The following is a 17,976-nucleotide window of genomic DNA, read 5'->3' as shown; positions in this document are numbered from 1 at the left end:
AAAAAACAAAAGCTCTTCATGACGAGTCTAATGAAGAAGTCGTTTTTTTAAGTTTTGATGAGATTACTATAGTAATCTTACTGATCCTTTTAGATCTGTTGTCTCAAGTTATTGTAACGGGAACTTCTCAGAAGAGAAGTTCTTGTAATTAATAAGAATTCTCTTGACAGTAAGTACCTGGCATATTTAATCTATAAAGCTTATACTTATATTAAGTAAATGTAAGAGCTTGGTTCACTTAATGTATGAAATTTATACTTAGAAACATGTTTCTCGCTTCCATAAAGTAGCACTTTTACACATTTTTCAAGTTTATCATTCTAGGGATTCTAGGGATCCATTTTGACCTGTTGTCCTAATATGTCATCGTGAAAATCTCGAATGATATGAAATTGTTTCATAAAGTTAATGAAACCAAAGAAACTCTTAAAGAGGTGGTCTTGCAACTTACAAATTTTTTACTTATGGTAATAACACGTCTTCACTTTTCGTTCCTTGATTACAGAACCGCCTCTGACTTCGCAAATATTTTCACATTGTCAATTTTATATCTTGAACTTTGTTTTCGAATTCTTCAACTACAAAAAGAAACATAATTTGTTTAAAATATGTTGAATATTTATGCTAAACAAAAATGTTTAAATTCATTTTGGACATGAAATCGAAGTGAGTACTTGTCTTGAATATTAATTAATTAAAAACAGGATCCTCAAAGGACGTATACACATACACTACAACGACATACGAAAAATCGGCACAAAAAATCCAATGTTTTTTTCTCTAAAAATCGCGACGAGAAACTATAAATGGAGGTCGGACTTCTGTTTCAAAATGCAAAAAAAATTGTTAATGTGGGACTTGAAAGCCAAAGAAAGACCAGACAAAATTGACCTAAATGGATAATTACCCAATGAAGACGAAAGTACGAGCATACTTTAAAAATTATGTGGTTTTTTTTTTGAAATCTTATTTTTTAAGTGCAAACAGAAAATCTGGTCCAACCTCATGCAAGCCTCATCTGAAGTCATTTACTCAGAAGATAACCTTTGGAACCAGATTATTATATTTGAAGAAGTATGTATGTTTATGTATGTTTATGTATAAATAATTTATAATTCATTGCTTATTATGTTTTATTAAATTTCTTATCGCATTTGACGAACTTAGTTTCGCTAAGACGACGACGGGAACGCCGTCCCCTGCTCAGATTTCAGTTGCTGTTTCTTCTGCGGTTTAAGATTGCCGTCTTCATCTTCTGTTTTTGTGGAATATTTTTTCTTATTGAATTTATATCTTGTTGCTAACATGAGCCGAGTTCGCATACCCTGCAATCTCGGCGAGACTTAATTAATTGCATCAATTTAAGCTCAGAACACAAAAACGAAACATATTCCACATTTTCAATCTTCAACAAATACAAAATCACCACAAAAATACCAAAAATATCTGTTTTGTGAACAAAAAATTCCAAAAAAAAACTGTTTTCTGAACAAGTCTCAGAAGCACTCAAGAATTGCTAAGCAAACAGAAACCTATTCTCTTATCACTTTCCGTGCTGATTACATAAATATTCTATATTCTATTATCTTTTATCATTTTTTTTTCTCTGAAAAATATTCGATTCGATTTACTAATTTGCGGATTTTTTGCTAATAATTTACAACGACGTATTTCACTAGAAAATTGCGTAATTTCGTATATAATTTACAGTCTTCATTATTTTTTTTTTTGTTCGTTTAATTGATATTAAATTTCAACATTTGTGATTTGCAATTTTGTAATTAATTTTATAGTTTCATAAAAAAATGTTTGTACTTAACGTTTCTTCTGCGGCTTGCGAATTAACACGAGCAAACCGAATAAACCCAATAAATTTCTTTCACAATTTGCAGATCTTTATACACACAAAACCAATTTTTAACCATCATTTTACACGTAGATACATTTAAGGCCAACCTCACAATCATAACATGAGTCTCAATACTGACTGAATCCGTGCTTAAGCCATCAACTTTCCTGACTCAAAGTTACAACTACGAAATCGGGGCTTAAACTATACTTAAATGTCAAATAGATTTTCCATATTAATTCCATCTATCTTCTTACACCCACGCCCATATACTGCCGGTGTTTCACTTTTAATTAAGAAAAAAATTGTATAGTCTCAACAACATTCGCTATCTCGTTGACTGTGACCTAGAGATCTGTACGGTTTGATTATTAAAACTGTTAGCCGTGACCCTTACACAAAATGATTCCAATTGTATATTAATTTGGTAATTGTTCTATATTTGCGCATCTTCCAGAGATAATAATATAAAAAATCTACTTATCACTAAACTTTAAAACGATACCGAAGGGAGCCTAACCAGGGAAAGGGAATATAATGAGGGAAACGGAGCATAACAAGGTTAAAACGATTTCGTCTCTCGTGCTTTACAGTTAGTAGAGTCGTATATACATATTAAATACATCCAACTCTTCATTTCAAAAATACATTAACAAATGAACTCAATAGAGATATAATCAATTGAGTCTACCCCTCGTTATAAAAGGTAGAAAACTTCACATAGTAACTAGTATCTGCTTCGAGATCACAGTTATATTACAAAACAGTTTCTAATAGGCTTCCATTTAAAAATGTCTGAGAATGATAATGTCTCCTATAAGTAAAAAAAAACTATACTGGTCTAATTGAGATCTAGATATACCTAACAATTGCTTGTCATAAATATGTTTATTACCAATGTATGTCCGAACAACACTTTCACGCCTGATAATGTCGCTCATCTCTTTTCGTTCGACTACAGCGTCATTACGAGCTCTAAATTGAGCCACATTGATATATGTCCCCGCTACCTATAGCGGAAATAAGGATTCTTTCATCTAGATCGAGATTAGTTTCAATAAGTCTACCAATACTAAATCTGTTAAAAGATTTAAAAAACTAACTAGGAAGAACAGAGTTCAGCGGTTCTCAAGAAGCCTATTTCAATCGTTCAGTTTAATAAGTCATCAATAGTTAACTTATTCTCATTATTTTGATACTTCACACAGATGAGATGGAATATCTCCCTACTAACTTTACCCACTCTTCATAACTTTATTCTTTTTTCACGCATTCTATCTGAGATCCCAACATTAACTACATTCCTTCTAACAAATTAGTCCGTGTTATCTCTTGTTGTTGGGCTTCCTTCCTTGCGACTGGGGGAGACCTCACTTATAATTACAATACCCGCATTGTTATCATTCTTTAGAATACAGAAAATATGCAATTTTTCCGATTAGAAAATAAATACGAATTGCTTTTCTTTTACTTCCCTCTGAAATATTTAAATCCATTTCAACAGTTTAATCTTTGGACTTAAACCACACATCTGGAAGTAAAAATCACGATTTAGATTGTCAGCTATTTCTCTTTCGTAAATATTTTCCATAGAGATTCTATACAATACTCAAAAATTACTTTCTCTCTCTCTCTCTTGTTCTTTTACTCTCTTAAGTTCTTTTATTGAGAACTTCATACACATATCTAAGGGGACGAATTAAGTACAAAATCAGTTAATTATAATACCTATATATCTCACCATTTATAAAATTTGTCTTTACTTTCTCTCTAAATACGATAAATGAAACAAAAATTACTTCATATCTTCTTTTTTCTTTAAGTCTGATACTCTCATATATCCAGGATTTAATCCACACATTTACGGGTACAAACCAAGGTCTAGTATGCTTTTATACAATATATATCTCGGCCATTAATAAAATTTTTCCTCGGATACTCCTTAAATATTGTACAAAATAAACAAAAATTGCTTCTCTCTCCCTCCCTCTCTCTTTGATATATTCACTATAGTGTATTTATAAATATTCGAAGCAGTTTATTGTGGAAAACTAATCCATACATCTGGAATCATACACCCAACTTTAGATATTATTATATATATCTCATTTATTAATGAAATTTTTTTCTCAGATTCTCTCTTTATACAACAAAATAAAAAATTATTTCTTTCTCTCTCTCTCTCTCTCTCTCTCTCTCTGACTCCTTCTTTTACTCCAATACATTTAGGATACTCCCATTAGCTTGTTATGCGATTTTAATCCACACTTCGAGATGTTTCGGATTGCTTCTATACTATTTTCCTTGATAATTTAACCTGTTATTACTAAAGATAAAGATATTTATTATCTTTTATCTTTTATCTAGTGCGCCATTAGATAATTTTTCACCAAGTAAATAAAAAAAGAATTTTATGGTTTTAATATAAATTTCATATATTTCATAATTCAATATAAATTCATATTTTATATTCTTGTTAAATTGCGTACATGTACTGATATCAATGTAGGTTTAGCACAGCTAATATTAGAACTAAAAGCTTAAGAATTAATATATGTGAAATTTAAAAATAGAATTTCGTATCCATTTTTTACTCATACGCAAATGCAATGACAATAAATTTTCTTTAAAATTAATTTTAATAAATATTTACATTTGTATGTGCGACGCGACGCGGATCCACTAAACTAACAAATTTTATAAAAATATTATATATATAGAATAGTATATAAATACATATATATATTAATATATACATATATATCAATATATAATATGGTGTATCTAAACTACGAGACTAAAAACGTTTTTAAAAGATACAATTTATGGCTTTAGAAATACAAGCAGAAATAGATGAGCAAAGAAAATAATTTTAATAAAAAAATCGATGTTTGAACAAAAATTTCCTTAAACTTAAATTGTGGGTGGTTTCATTATTATTATTTATGCGAAATTTAATATTATTATTATTATTATTATTAATATTAATAAACTTAAAAAGAATGCAACACAATTGGTTTGGCTAAACTTTTCGGTGAACGAGAAGTTCACTTAGTAGCCGCTCCTTGCTTGCTATTGCTTGTCCCCGATGTAGTTGACGGTGAATCGCTCAACGACGACTGCTCACTATTTGTACCCATGGATGAGTTGATGAAATTGATATACTGGTGTAGTCTTAGAGCAGCAATCAATGAGCTCAGATAATCGTTTATGTTTCCTTTTTGCACTTGCTTGATCTGGCGGGAGACATTTCTATAGACGCGACGCGAGATCTTATTGGAGAGTCTGCCAACTGTTTGTACGGTGTGGAGTACTGGGTCCTCGCTTGCGGGAACTGGTACTAAAATTTAAATATACAAAATAGAATTGTTAATTTTTTTGTTAAGTTTATTAATCAATTAATTAAATTAAATTATTAAAAACAAACAACAAAACTTAAGCAAAAATAAGTTAAGGAGAAACCTATGCTTACCAAAAAATTATTCAATTCCCTATCGATAAGATACAATATATCTGGATTTCTTCTTATGTATTCAACTATTTCTGTTATAATTCTTAATGACATTGATAGAAATACTGTGGAGGCAGCTACTAAAAATCTACTGTCAAGTTCAAGTTCATGATCAACTAAAAGTAGAAGAGCAGATAGTAACCAAAAATAATTCGATTAGTAAGCGGCTTTTTAAAGTGTTTTCGCTAAATGAATTATTTTTTTTTTTTGTTGTTTTTTTTTGTAAGAAAGTAATAAACTATAGTTGATAGCGAAAGCTATAAAACTTTTCAGATAGACACAAAAATAGATTGTTTCTAACAGGATTATTTCTATTACTAAATAATTTTTGAATTTTTAATATTTAATATGGTAAGATTTTATTAGTTCTGTTCTTTGTCTAATATGGTATCTTTCAATACTCATATGGAAAATTATTTTTACCAGAGATACAGTAGAATAGAGCAGAATCAAAAAGTAAGCTAAAACCCTAATCGTACTGTTGCGTTAAGTAATGATGATGAGAGATTTAAATTATTCAGTAGTAATCATCATCGGAATTACTATGTTATGATATCAAATCTATTGTAACCCCCGCTGAGTGGGGCAATCGCGACTTGAATCTGTCTGCCCATGGAGCCAATTTTACAATCTAAATAAGTGTGTTTAAACTAGATAAAGCAACATATTCTAAGATAGCTAAACAATATTAGAAGCAGATGCGTTTACATCCCGAAAGCACGCAATATAGATGATAATGAGCTGTGCGTAGTCGTCGTAAATTGATTTACCATAAGTTTTTGTAATCCATGTCATTTCATTGTCGTCCCAAATGCTAAGATTCCACTTGTAAAATCCCTTTGGAGATTTTTACCTATTGCCCACCCCACCTATATTCAACCATCAACCATTCACATTCTGACCTATGTATTCGTCTTGTAAATCCTGTCATCTTATCTGCTCTCAGGTCTCAGCGGGTTATTACCACTACAACGGAAAACTTCAGTAGAAATAATGAGTGATACGAGTATTTGATCCTCGTACACGATTAGTGGTCCCAGTTTACTCTCGGAACTGAAAACTTATCGAACTTTATTAAGTAGCTGTATATTCCTTTACCCACTCTATAAGGTGAATACATTAGGTTGTTTTTTACTACTACCGAACATTTTTTGTCTAATGTTTATACAAGTTTAATATATTTTAGTAACATATATTAGGTGTTTAACGTTTATAAGAAAACAATATTAGTCACATGCAAAGTGAGCTGTACAGAGACTTAAACAAAATCATAGAAACTTACTATCATTTTCTGCTAGGTTGCCATTTGTGACATTTATTTGCTTATTATCTGAGAATAAAACATTAATGATTTATTATTAATTAAAAAACGATTATTAAAAAAGTAATTTAAAAAGATAAAATTAATTTCGAAAAGACGCCAGGAGATTATGACTGATGGAAAATATCTAGAAAAAAATTTATGACTGTCTACGGCATTTAAGCGAAATATTTATCGTAAATTCCACAAAACTAATTAAGAGTCTACAGAGTACGAATTTCATAAATATTTTGGCATATAATGTATTTATGACGCATTTTATTACGACTTATAAAAAGTCAAATAGAACAAAAAATTGTAATCATTTTCAATTTGTTATGGGCTTATGAATTTTATCTTATCAACTGGGGAAAAGTACAGATTACTTGCTTTATTGGAATTGAAATGACAAAACGAAATAAAAATAGACTTCGTACGGCTAGATCTACTAAAGGCTTTTCTACTCGTTTAGTAATTAATTTAGAGAAAGTGGGGAGTTGGTTGGTTGTCGTACAAGGAACGTGCTCTAGCAAATGAACTGCTACTATCATTTGATAATACCGAACCCGTGATAGAGCGCAAAGTACGCCAAAATTTCCTAATATTAATATTACTACAATTTTCTACGATTAACCTGACTTAGCACTTCAAAGAAATCTAATAACTGATTAAACTAGATTGTAAGGGTCTGATTACATTCTTATTTAATTCGCTTAAGTAAACTGAATTTTTCTATTTCATTAATTTGCTTAATCATTTTAATTATGATATTTACCATTATCTTCCTCCACATCGGATTCACTCTTTGGGAAATAGTATTCCAGTAAACGTTCAGCTAAGGCTGTTGTAGTATCAACACCAGTTACAGCCAAGCTACCATATTGTGTAGCCAAAACTTCATTAGCCTTTTGCCAAGCCAACTCCTTAAGAGAAGCTGCCTTCTGTTGTCCTGCCGCTTTGAATTTGACCACACGATCAATGTGTGGCTGGACAACATCGATCACTTTGCTCTTGGCTTGATTGTAGATCTCTTGTGGTGTGTCCTTGATAATTGGAGCCTTAACTTCCAATTTATCAATGCCTTTAACGAGAGTTTGATCCATGTATTGAATAGGACGATCAAGTTTTGAGACAATTGGTGCAGCTGTTGTCACGGCACGAGTAACGCAATCTTCAGCGGCGCTCAAAGCCCAGTTGAAAACTCGATTTTTCCCTGCAAGAAATAAATAATTTTAATTATTATTAAATAATATAAATTATAACAAAAATTAAATATTTATATAGCATAATTGAATATATACACTTATTAATAAAATAATCTAATAGTTTGTAAGCATACTTTTAACATTTAGATAAAAATATCGTATAACATATGAATGGTCAATAAATAAATCTAGTTTGTCTGTACGCTGAATGAAATAAAAAGATTGATAGGATAGGTTATAACAACATGGAAGTTAGGATTTACTGACTAGATTGTGTGACACACTAACTGTTCGGACAATAGCTGGCACTTCTTTTTTACTAGGAACAGTTTAGATAACACATAAAGATGATTAACTAGTGACATGCGATGGTAGTCAGTTAAAATGCACAGAGCTGCGTTATAGCATGACTAAATATTTAATTAAGAGTTTCTTGCAGAGCTGTGGAGCCCATACTGACGCAGTATAGCTGTACTTTCTTTTATATGACCAGTTGTATAACTTTACCTTTGCAGTAGGAAAACTTCAAAAAGTGTTTGATCTTACGTCTCTGGTTCACTTCGATTATAATGACAGAACAATGCTTTGGTTAAATATAACATTCGTTACATCTTGATTAGAAACTTTATCTAAATATGAATAGATCATGATCGGTGGAACATAATAAATTAATATATTACTACCATATACAGCGATTTGAAAGATCTATTATGATACCCATTCATAATATATATGATAATGTACTTTGATTCAAGTTTCTAAATTATTTTTAGTTTAAAGAAATTTAAACAACCGTTAAATACATTTCCTGACACCCGCAAAACCCTCTGTCGTCCTTCATGAAGTATACTTGCTAATTTCAGCTGTGGAAGTTTCCAAGCAAAATTGAATATATGGAAAAACCATAAAAATTTAATTTACCCTTAAGTACATTTTTTCTTTCCCCTCCTGAACATATATATATAGTTCTAGTACGTTGAACGAATTAATCATTATTTATACAACAATTTTATTATATCATTATCAACTCAACAAATGTATATTTTAAAAAGCTTATTTAATTTATTGTATATAATATCAGACACTTAAAACTTTTATTTTTAAACTTTAAATGGGTCAACAACAAATTTCAGTGAAATTAAATTCCCCTGCTTTGCTTTGTCGAAACCCCACCCCAATCAATTAAATGAAGCCAGAGAATATAGAGCCAGTGAAACATAAGTACAATTCAACGTAATTAAATCTAATCAGTCATTTGCAGTTCAATTGATAACTGACTGAAAAACATGAAATCAAATCAGTTTAGTTTACAGAGCGCGAATTTATTACTTCAACGGTTTTTTTTATATAAAAAATTAACAAATCAGCACCAAACAATGAAGTTTACAAAAACAAATTCATAAAAAGTGGCACATTAAACTGAACAACAAAAAGTCAATCTGCCTTCGCTCTTATCAAACCAAACCAAACCAAAACTCTAGAACGTTTTATATACCATATACCATAGTATCTATAGCACTTATATCAGTGCAGCACTGCAAACAAATAATTTAGGTGCATTCATTATTTCTTAGGTAGTATCTCAAATAATGAGATGCATATAGTGTCACTATTCACACACTAACGTCACTACCATACAATAGTAGATAGGATAACATGTCAAGGTTCTGGGCTCTCAGTAGAATGAAACACTCTGAACGTAGTAAATCCAACATGTGAAAGCCAGAATGCCTCTCTTAATAATAAGACTCAGCCCAGCAATCTATAGTAATGTTTTTTTACGAAAGGAGACCCCAACCGAACAACAAACATACAGCTTTAACAATATAGATTATAAAGTCTAGCGTTGAGGATTTTCTAATATCAGATGAAACTAGAAATTTCCGACCCAGTATTCCATAAACATCTTTTGTGGAATAAAACAACTGCCACTAAACAAATAGCAGTCTTTAGTACTGACAACTGACCCCAACCAAGCAAAAAACATGCAGATTTAAAAATGAAGATCGAAATATATTTATTTGAAGATTTCTTTATATCAGGCGAAGATTGGGATTTTGGGTCTAGTAATCGTTTGTTCTTACAACTTAAACAGAGAAAATTTCTTTAATCGAGCATTTCTTAAAAACAGATCAAGGATTTTTTAATATTAAAACAGGCTAGAATGTTTCTCATTGAGGATTTCCTAATATCAGACTGGAAGAGAACCTTACGGCCTAGTTATCTATAGTAACAAAAGACATTTTGTCTTAAAAATAAGGTGTAGGATTTATTTTGTTGAAGATTTTATAATATCAAACGTGGAAAGAAGTTTCCGGGTCCAGTATTCCATAAAAATCTTTTGTGGTAACTAAACCTAATCTAACAGATCAGGTTAGTAAATAATTAGGAAATAGATTAGAATGCATGCTCTCTCTGTTTAGGATTGCCTTATATAAGACGAGAATAGAAGTATTTGCCTCCTAGCCGGATAGTCACAAAAAAAGCGATTAGATTATTAGACGAGAATAGGAGCTTTAAGCAGAGTAATATTGAGGGTTTTCTAATATTATACGAGAATAGCCAGTCTAGTTTTCTTCTTCTAACCACAATCAAAGCTGAAGTCAGAAAAAAAAAAAATACGACTAAAAGTCTCCTTCACTATCAGCCACAGATGAAATGATATCTCCATAGACCCATCCAAATGTAAACACAGCTCAAACCTCTGTGAACATACCCAAGCTAAAAGAGAATTTACCATTCCTCTAAAAAAGATGTGACTACTACGTCTATGGCCAAACTATTCCGCATGTAATAGTTTCGATTTTATTGTCGAATGACGAGTTCTCACTTGACTTTTGTACGGTAGTACATAGAAGTTCTGGAAAAATACACGCTGTTATTATCTCTAAAATTGTTTTGGTGATTGTTTTTATTCGTTTATTGTTGGCACATAGCGCTACGTCGCAGCCGGCCGGCTCTGTAATTAAGCTCGTACGATATTTTGCATTAATCATTTGATGACTTTATTTGCAGTAAAATTTATATAAAATGTTATAAATAACAATTATTGTACTTGCAATTCGAGATAAATGAACAAATGTGGCTGGAGGAGGGAACGAAGGAGCAGCAGCGATAAGCTTGTATTTCAATATATTTGTATGTCAAGGAAAAGCAAAAAAAAATGTTAAGAGATTGTGATTAAAATGTTTGCAAAAATATTATTTATTTTATTTTATTTATAATAAAATAGAATAAAATTTGTAGCTACTTTAACAATCAAACTACTTAGTACAAAATATAATAGATACGAATTTATCTATCGATTCGAGTGGGAATAGAATGAAAACGTGGTCTTCGATAATGTCATGAAAATGTTTATATATTTTTATAAATGATTTTTTTATTATTATTATATTTATTTTGATGTTGTATTTTATTTTTATTTAATTTTAGAGTTTAGTTAATATTTGAATATAAATATAAAAATTTAAAGTTCTTGACACTAGAGTTAAAAATGCTGCTCTACCATCTTTTAAATATTATATTCTATATCTTTTCTATAATGTTCTATTCTATAATTTTATTATATTTTTCTCATTTTAAAACTATATTTTCTATAAGTATATTATGACATTTCCGATCGTATTTGTAGTTTTCTAAGTAAAATATACCTAGTCATATATTATATATAAATTCCACTACTTGTCAACATACACACTTCAATGGTTCGGTTTCGGTTTTCCGGTTAAATTACAGATTTAAGTAAAGTCAGCTATTCTGAACAACTGTTTCCTCTATATATAATACATGAGTTTCGCTTAGTTTTTGGGATATTGCATTTTAAACTTGGAAAGTTTTACATTGAAGCGATCAACAAATAAATAGATGCGCCATCTATCGCAAAACTATATTAAATTAAACTGTTCGAATTAGAAATTTTTATATAAAAAAATATATTAAATATACATATTTTTTTTAAATATAATATATTTTTGATATATTAATATATAATATATCTGAACAGAGCAGATATTACTCTGGTTTTTAATGTTGGTTTAAAATCGCTTTCTTTGTTAGAAAAAATATAATAAAAAAAAGGCAAAAAAATCGTTTTTTAATTCTTTATTCCTAAATATTAAGTAAACAATATTCATAAGCATCGAGAATTTCTTAAAGTCGTGCTTTCTTCCACTTGAGTACAAATTCCACTTGAACCGATAAGAATACTTGAGAAACAAACTTGAACCCAGAAAATTTAAAATAATTATTCAAGACAAATTTTTTTTTCATACTTGTAGTTTTCTTTATTCTCAAGAACTAAAATTAAAAATTAAAATAAATAAAATTAAGTCAATAACACAAAGTCTAACACTTTTATAAACAAATACGAAATTCAAAGAAGTCGAAAAAAAAATTTCCAATGAATTTGCGAAGCGCACCTCATTAAGCCAAGCCAAGCCAAACCAAACCCATCTTAATCTATGTATTTCGGTATGCAAAGTCGTAATTTTTTTAAAATTATCGAAGTTTTATGCAAATCGTATTGGCAATTTTTAATGAAGTTTGGACTTTGTACATTTCAAAACTTATAAAATATATAATTTAAAATATTTACTTTTCATTCTCCTCTTCAGCACTGAACTTGGACTGTGTACGAGTACGAGAAGTACGAGTACGGGTATTTGCATTTAAACGGGTAAGTTTCTGAGAACGCTTCCCCATCGTCGTTTATTCATTGAATGTGATAATTAAATTCTTAATCGCTTTGTTAGTCATAATATGAATTAATTTTTTTATAAGAAAAATATTATAAATATTCAAAACAGATGTAAATTATATACAAAGTGTTTGTTAATACGTATACAATAATAACAACAACAAAAAGTATAGTTAATTTAATTATTTTTTACAGATGTTTTGTAAACTGTAATTTATTGCTAATGTAATATTTTGTATTTTTCATTAAAGTATATTTTTACATTTAATTATTATTACTTATTATTGTTATTGTTTTTACTTATTGTGGTAATATTGCACGTAGATCTATTAGATGTGATAGAAGATTCTAAATATAGCACACAAAGTACGTTATTAACAAAACTACAAACTTGTTGAAATGTGATGATGAATACTACACACGATCACACTACAATCACTAGCTATAGTATCTGACTACTGTCGCTGTAGGCCAATTATATGGAATATAGTAGCTACCGATTGTAACTTAATCATGTGTAACATCATAATCCGTTCACTCAGTTAAGTAAATGCATAACCATAGTTAAATCACATCACTAGGTACTATATTCCATTCAGTTAGAATACAGAGAGAGTCATCAACTACTGTATCTACAGACGCGTGTTAGACATTGCTCACTTACTTCTAACTAATTCATATCCTTACCCATGTATGTTTTGATTTAATTCATCTTTTCCGGAATATAGATCTGCTCGAGATACAAAAACAAAAACAGAAAAAAAACAACCCCAACATTCTAAATCCAAAAGCGTTTGGACACGTCTACGTCTCTTTACAGACAACGAAATCCCATTTATCTATTAAAATAAAGTCATGAGAGCAGGTCCAAGTTTTACTACAACAAGAAGAATGGACACTTCTGTTGAAAAAGCCCAATACTCCTATTAAATGAACACTTACATTAAATAAGCATATTTAATAAACGAACTATAGATGTTCGTGCAATCCTATTGATTAAATATCCCTATTAAAAAACATCACTATTAAATGAAAACCTCTATTGAACGAACTTCTATTGCACAAATATTTCTGTTGAGCAAGCACTCATATTGAATGAACAACCCTAGTGAACAAATACTTTACGTAAACGAACACATACCTAACAGACACTACTCTTTGGTCCCTAATCCCTTTTAGCCGGGAACTCATCATAAATAGACAACTTTTCGAGAGCAAATTATTATTTTTGCAAGAAATTTAATGCCTCTTGACGAGATAGCCGTCTTCAATAGATAAAAGTTAGCTAACGTTAAGTGTCCACCCAACAAAATTTTTACTGTACCTATGTAGATTTATTAAAAATGGAACATATAAACAATATTTCATTTATGAAAAATAATAGGCATCCAGCAAAAACAAATTAGTTCATATTAAATTTTTTTTTATTATTACTAAAATTTTATTTTTAATTTGTTGATAATAATTAAGAAAATTAAATTTGAATAAATTCATATAACTAAGTTCCAATATGTTTAAAAAAAAATAAATAAACTATAAATCAATCAATATTTTTTTAATCTGAAATTTAAACTTTATTAATTATTTAATTTTTGCCGTAATTTTTTAATTTTTTTCTTAATTTTTCAATCGTTTTTAAAACAATATCCTAACTAAAGTTTATAGGCTTTAGACTTTATTTTAATTAAATCTATTTATTTATTTATCCAAACTCAAATGCCAGTAGGTGGTTTGAGAAGGATCGATCCTGTACATAAATGCTGTCTCTTATGTACAGATCCTGCACTAAGTTTTATAACATTTCGTTTCCTATCATGCTATACCTAATACGACCCTGTATTTTTTCTTTTTTTTTTTATTTGTATTAAAACAAACTAGATTCACGCTTTGCTTTCAATTCTATCATTATTTAAATACAGTCCAAAACTAATATAATATAACTGAAACTGTTCTAGTAAAAATGTTAACTGTTATAATATCACAGTTTCAAATATAATAAAATAGAATATAAATTAAGGTCAATGAACTTATATTTTCATGTTATTTCAAATACAAAAACATGTCATAAGATGACCTTGAAAATTATATTTAAATAATATAAAAAATATATATATTATCGCTAAATAAATTTATGTTAATCACTAATTCATGGGGTTTTCTGTTAATCAGTGAATTTAAACTAATTGTTGGGTTTTAATATAGCTTTTGCAATATATAAATTATAATAAATTATTAATATTAAAAATAAGAAGAATAAATAACAATTACAGGTGATATGCCAACATTTTCTTGACCAGCTCTAATTAAATCCTATTAAAATGTAATCAAGAAAATAAAAAAAAAACGAATGTAGAATTTTTAATAAACAATGTTCTTACGAAATATTAATATTTTATAACAAAAAATAAAAATCTTATTTTTTTAAAAACTTCTGAACTACTGAAGCAACAACAATTTTTTTTCATTATATTTTTTTAAGTTTTTAGAATTACTTTTAGATATAAAAACGTTTAAAGAGCAACCTTTTTTTGTTTCTGTTTTTAGAATTTTTTGGAAGTACTTAGAGATATAATAATATTATTTAAAAGATCATTCAAACTCATCAAAACCTTGATGTTGGTCAAAATCTATGATGATCTATTTTGTTTTTAGAATTTTTTAGAAGTACTTAGAGATATAATAATATTATTCAAAATCATCAGACCATTCAAACTCATCAAAACCCTAATGTTGGTCAAAATTTTTGTTAATCTACAAGATTCTTTTTAGACACGTGGCATCTACTAAGTGATTTTCCACCATAAATTTTATGTACTTAAATTATGAATATTTTTAGCAAAATGTACTTTTAAAAGCTTTTAGACTAATATTCGCTTCTGCAAAAACATCTTTATTTAAATGCATTAAAAACAATTTAAATTGGCATCTCTCAACAACAACAAAAAAAAAATTAAACAATTTCTAATTATATATTGTAGTATGTTTATTATACTATATTTTAGCAAAATAAAAATTATTTTTAATGCTAGAATGCAATTTTATATTAATATTTTAATAACCTATAATTAATTTTAAAATTCACTTAAAGATAAATAAATCAAATAGAAAAAAATATTTTTCCCATTATTTGTATTGTGTATTATAAGAAGAAATCTCGAAACCTCTGGGAAAAAACCTTGCACAAATTATGCCAGTTGAGAAGTTCTAATTGGAAAACAACAAAAAAAACCTACATAGAAAATCTACATACAGAAGCATCTAGCAATTATCGTCAAGATCTTTGCCGGCCATTCACTTTCAATATTCACAACAAATAACACATTTATTCATTGCATGACACACCCATTATTTATCAGTTAACACAAAAACAAAAAAACAAAAAAATAAAAAAAATAAAAAAAAAACAAAATGAATAAATAGAAATAACTAACAACGTAATTTTAATTTATTTATAAGTGAAATTCTTGAACTTTGAAACCCGCTCACACATAAACTCGAAGGGAAACTCAATACTATTGTTATGCAGTTAAAAATATATAAATGCAAATTGTAAAATGAAAAATAAAAATGAAAAAGAAATTCAACAAACAGCAAACATCAGCTTAATTCAATTTCAATACAATTTCAATAGAGTTTCGCAATTTAATGCATAATTGAACTTAATTGAGCTCAATTGTTATAAATTTGTACATAAATTGCCACAAACATTCTCAAGTGAGGTGTACAAGAACAAATATTATGACAATTACAATTCCAGTTAGAATTTAACTGTTGAACTATTATACTGCAATGTTTGCCTTTGCCTTGTAGTGGTCTCTCCAAATGGCGGCACATACAGAATGTATGTTCGGCATACAAAACAAAAACAAAAACAAAAGCCAAATATGCAAATTGTTATACTTGTGAAATGCGGCATAGAAACAACTAATAACTGTGCTAAAACTTCGTGTGCCCCATTTTATAATTGCATTATAAATCAAAATTTAACTGTTTTTTGTTTTTTATAACATAATTACATTTATTTTTAAAATATTTTTTATAAAACCAAAAAATATTTTAAAGCAAATTCAACATAAAATGGCGTTATTGAACTCACCTTTTACTTTGCCATAAACGTCTTGGCTTTTATCCCAAGCTGCGCCAACTACTGGCAATTTAATGATGCGTTCTAATGATTCCAAATGTGGTAAAAGGTTTTGTGTATCCTTAACCTGTTCAGCAACGGCGCTGCCATTTTCAGTTGGTTTTTCATTTTGCTTAGCTTCTGCACTTGCCATTTTTATATATGAATTTATTTTATTTTTTTGTAATTTAATAAAAATGTATTTTTTTTAATATTTAAAAAATAGTCAATTTGCACTTAATTTTTTATAAATTTGCACAAATAATTTTAATTTATTTTTTCACTTTAATTCTTTTGAATTTTTTCCTTAAGTTTCTTTTCTTTTAACAAGATTTACATTTACTGAATTAATTCTATTGCGGCATAGAACTACTCTTCAACGCAGACAAAATGTTTCTGATTGCTTTGCTTGCTCAGCACAGATATTTTATAAAAACTTGTTCCCCGTCTCGTTTGCAGCGCACTTCTCTCTTGCGAGCGATCACACATTTTTTGCTCACTTCATTTCGTTATCGTCCAGTAGCTTTGCATGTGTAAACTCTCTTTGCAGTCTCTTCGCTTGCACTTATCTTAAATTGTAAACATATTTTCTATATGTAAAATTGTGTGTAAGCATGAAAGCATATATATGTGAGACTTGTGTGTGTATATTTGCTTGCAATTTTTTGTGATAAATTTGGAGTTTTGGACTTTCAGTTCGTAGTTCGTCATAAAATCAACGTAATAACTACGTTGGCAACTGCCAACGTCTCTTTTTTTAGACTGAAGTCTGATGTTTTAATACTTTTTTCTTTGTTGACACACATACTTATGGCAACAACCCAATACGAAATTGTCTCATTGCTTCTCATATGAAAATAATCTCATGTAATATATGTGATGAAAATAATTTTTAAATAAGAAAATAATTGCTGCGTTTCTGAATCACCAAACAAATATACCTAGGCATGTGAACACCCAGCGGGACTTTCAGCGCTGAGGGAATCGATTCCCTCAGCGCTGAATGGTAATGCCTAGCGCTGATTATTCAAATGAAACTCCTAATTACTTTAACACGTGCATGTCATTGCGGGCAAGCGCTGAATCGTTCGATTACCTTTTCAAATTTGTAATGCAACATTTCAGCGCTGACATGCTCGCTTACCTTTTCGAATTTGTAATGCAACATATCAGCGCTGACATGTTCGCTTACTTTTTCGAATTTGTAATGCAACATATCAGCGCTGACATGTTAGCTTACTTTTTCGAATTTGTAATGCAACATATCAGCGCTGATATGTTCGCTTAAA

General features: G+C 29.2%; 1 protein-coding gene across 4 annotated transcripts; it reads right to left on the bottom strand.

Moving 5' to 3' along the window:
* Window positions 1–4,270: 4,270 nt before the first annotated feature.
* LOC119671542 (lipid storage droplets surface-binding protein 2) lies at window positions 4,271–17,084 on the bottom strand. 4 transcript variants are annotated; one of them, XM_038082230.1, is made up of 5 exons: window positions 16,661–17,084; window positions 7,436–7,873; window positions 6,643–6,690; window positions 5,322–5,476; window positions 4,967–5,189 (listed from the first exon to the last, which is right to left on the bottom strand). In XM_038082230.1, exons 1-5 carry the CDS (start codon window positions 16,839–16,841, stop codon window positions 5,058–5,060), a joined length of 954 nt encoding a protein of 317 aa, XP_037938158.1. In that variant the 5' UTR covers window positions 16,842–17,084; the 3' UTR covers window positions 4,967–5,057. The 4 variants fall into 4 exon arrangements, with proteins under 4 accessions (XP_037938157.1, XP_037938160.1, XP_037938158.1 ...); XM_038082229.1 differs by lacking the exon at window positions 5,322–5,476 and having other exon boundaries at window positions 4,271–5,189; XM_038082233.1 differs by lacking the exon at window positions 6,643–6,690.
* Window positions 17,085–17,976: the final 892 nt, after the last annotated feature.

This window comes from Teleopsis dalmanni, chromosome 1 (genome assembly GCF_002237135.1).
Source record: "Teleopsis dalmanni isolate 2A chromosome 1, ASM223713v2, whole genome shotgun sequence".
Taxonomy (NCBI): domain Eukaryota; kingdom Metazoa; phylum Arthropoda; class Insecta; order Diptera; family Diopsidae; genus Teleopsis; species Teleopsis dalmanni.
This window is presented reverse-complemented; position numbering and strand designations above follow the sequence as displayed.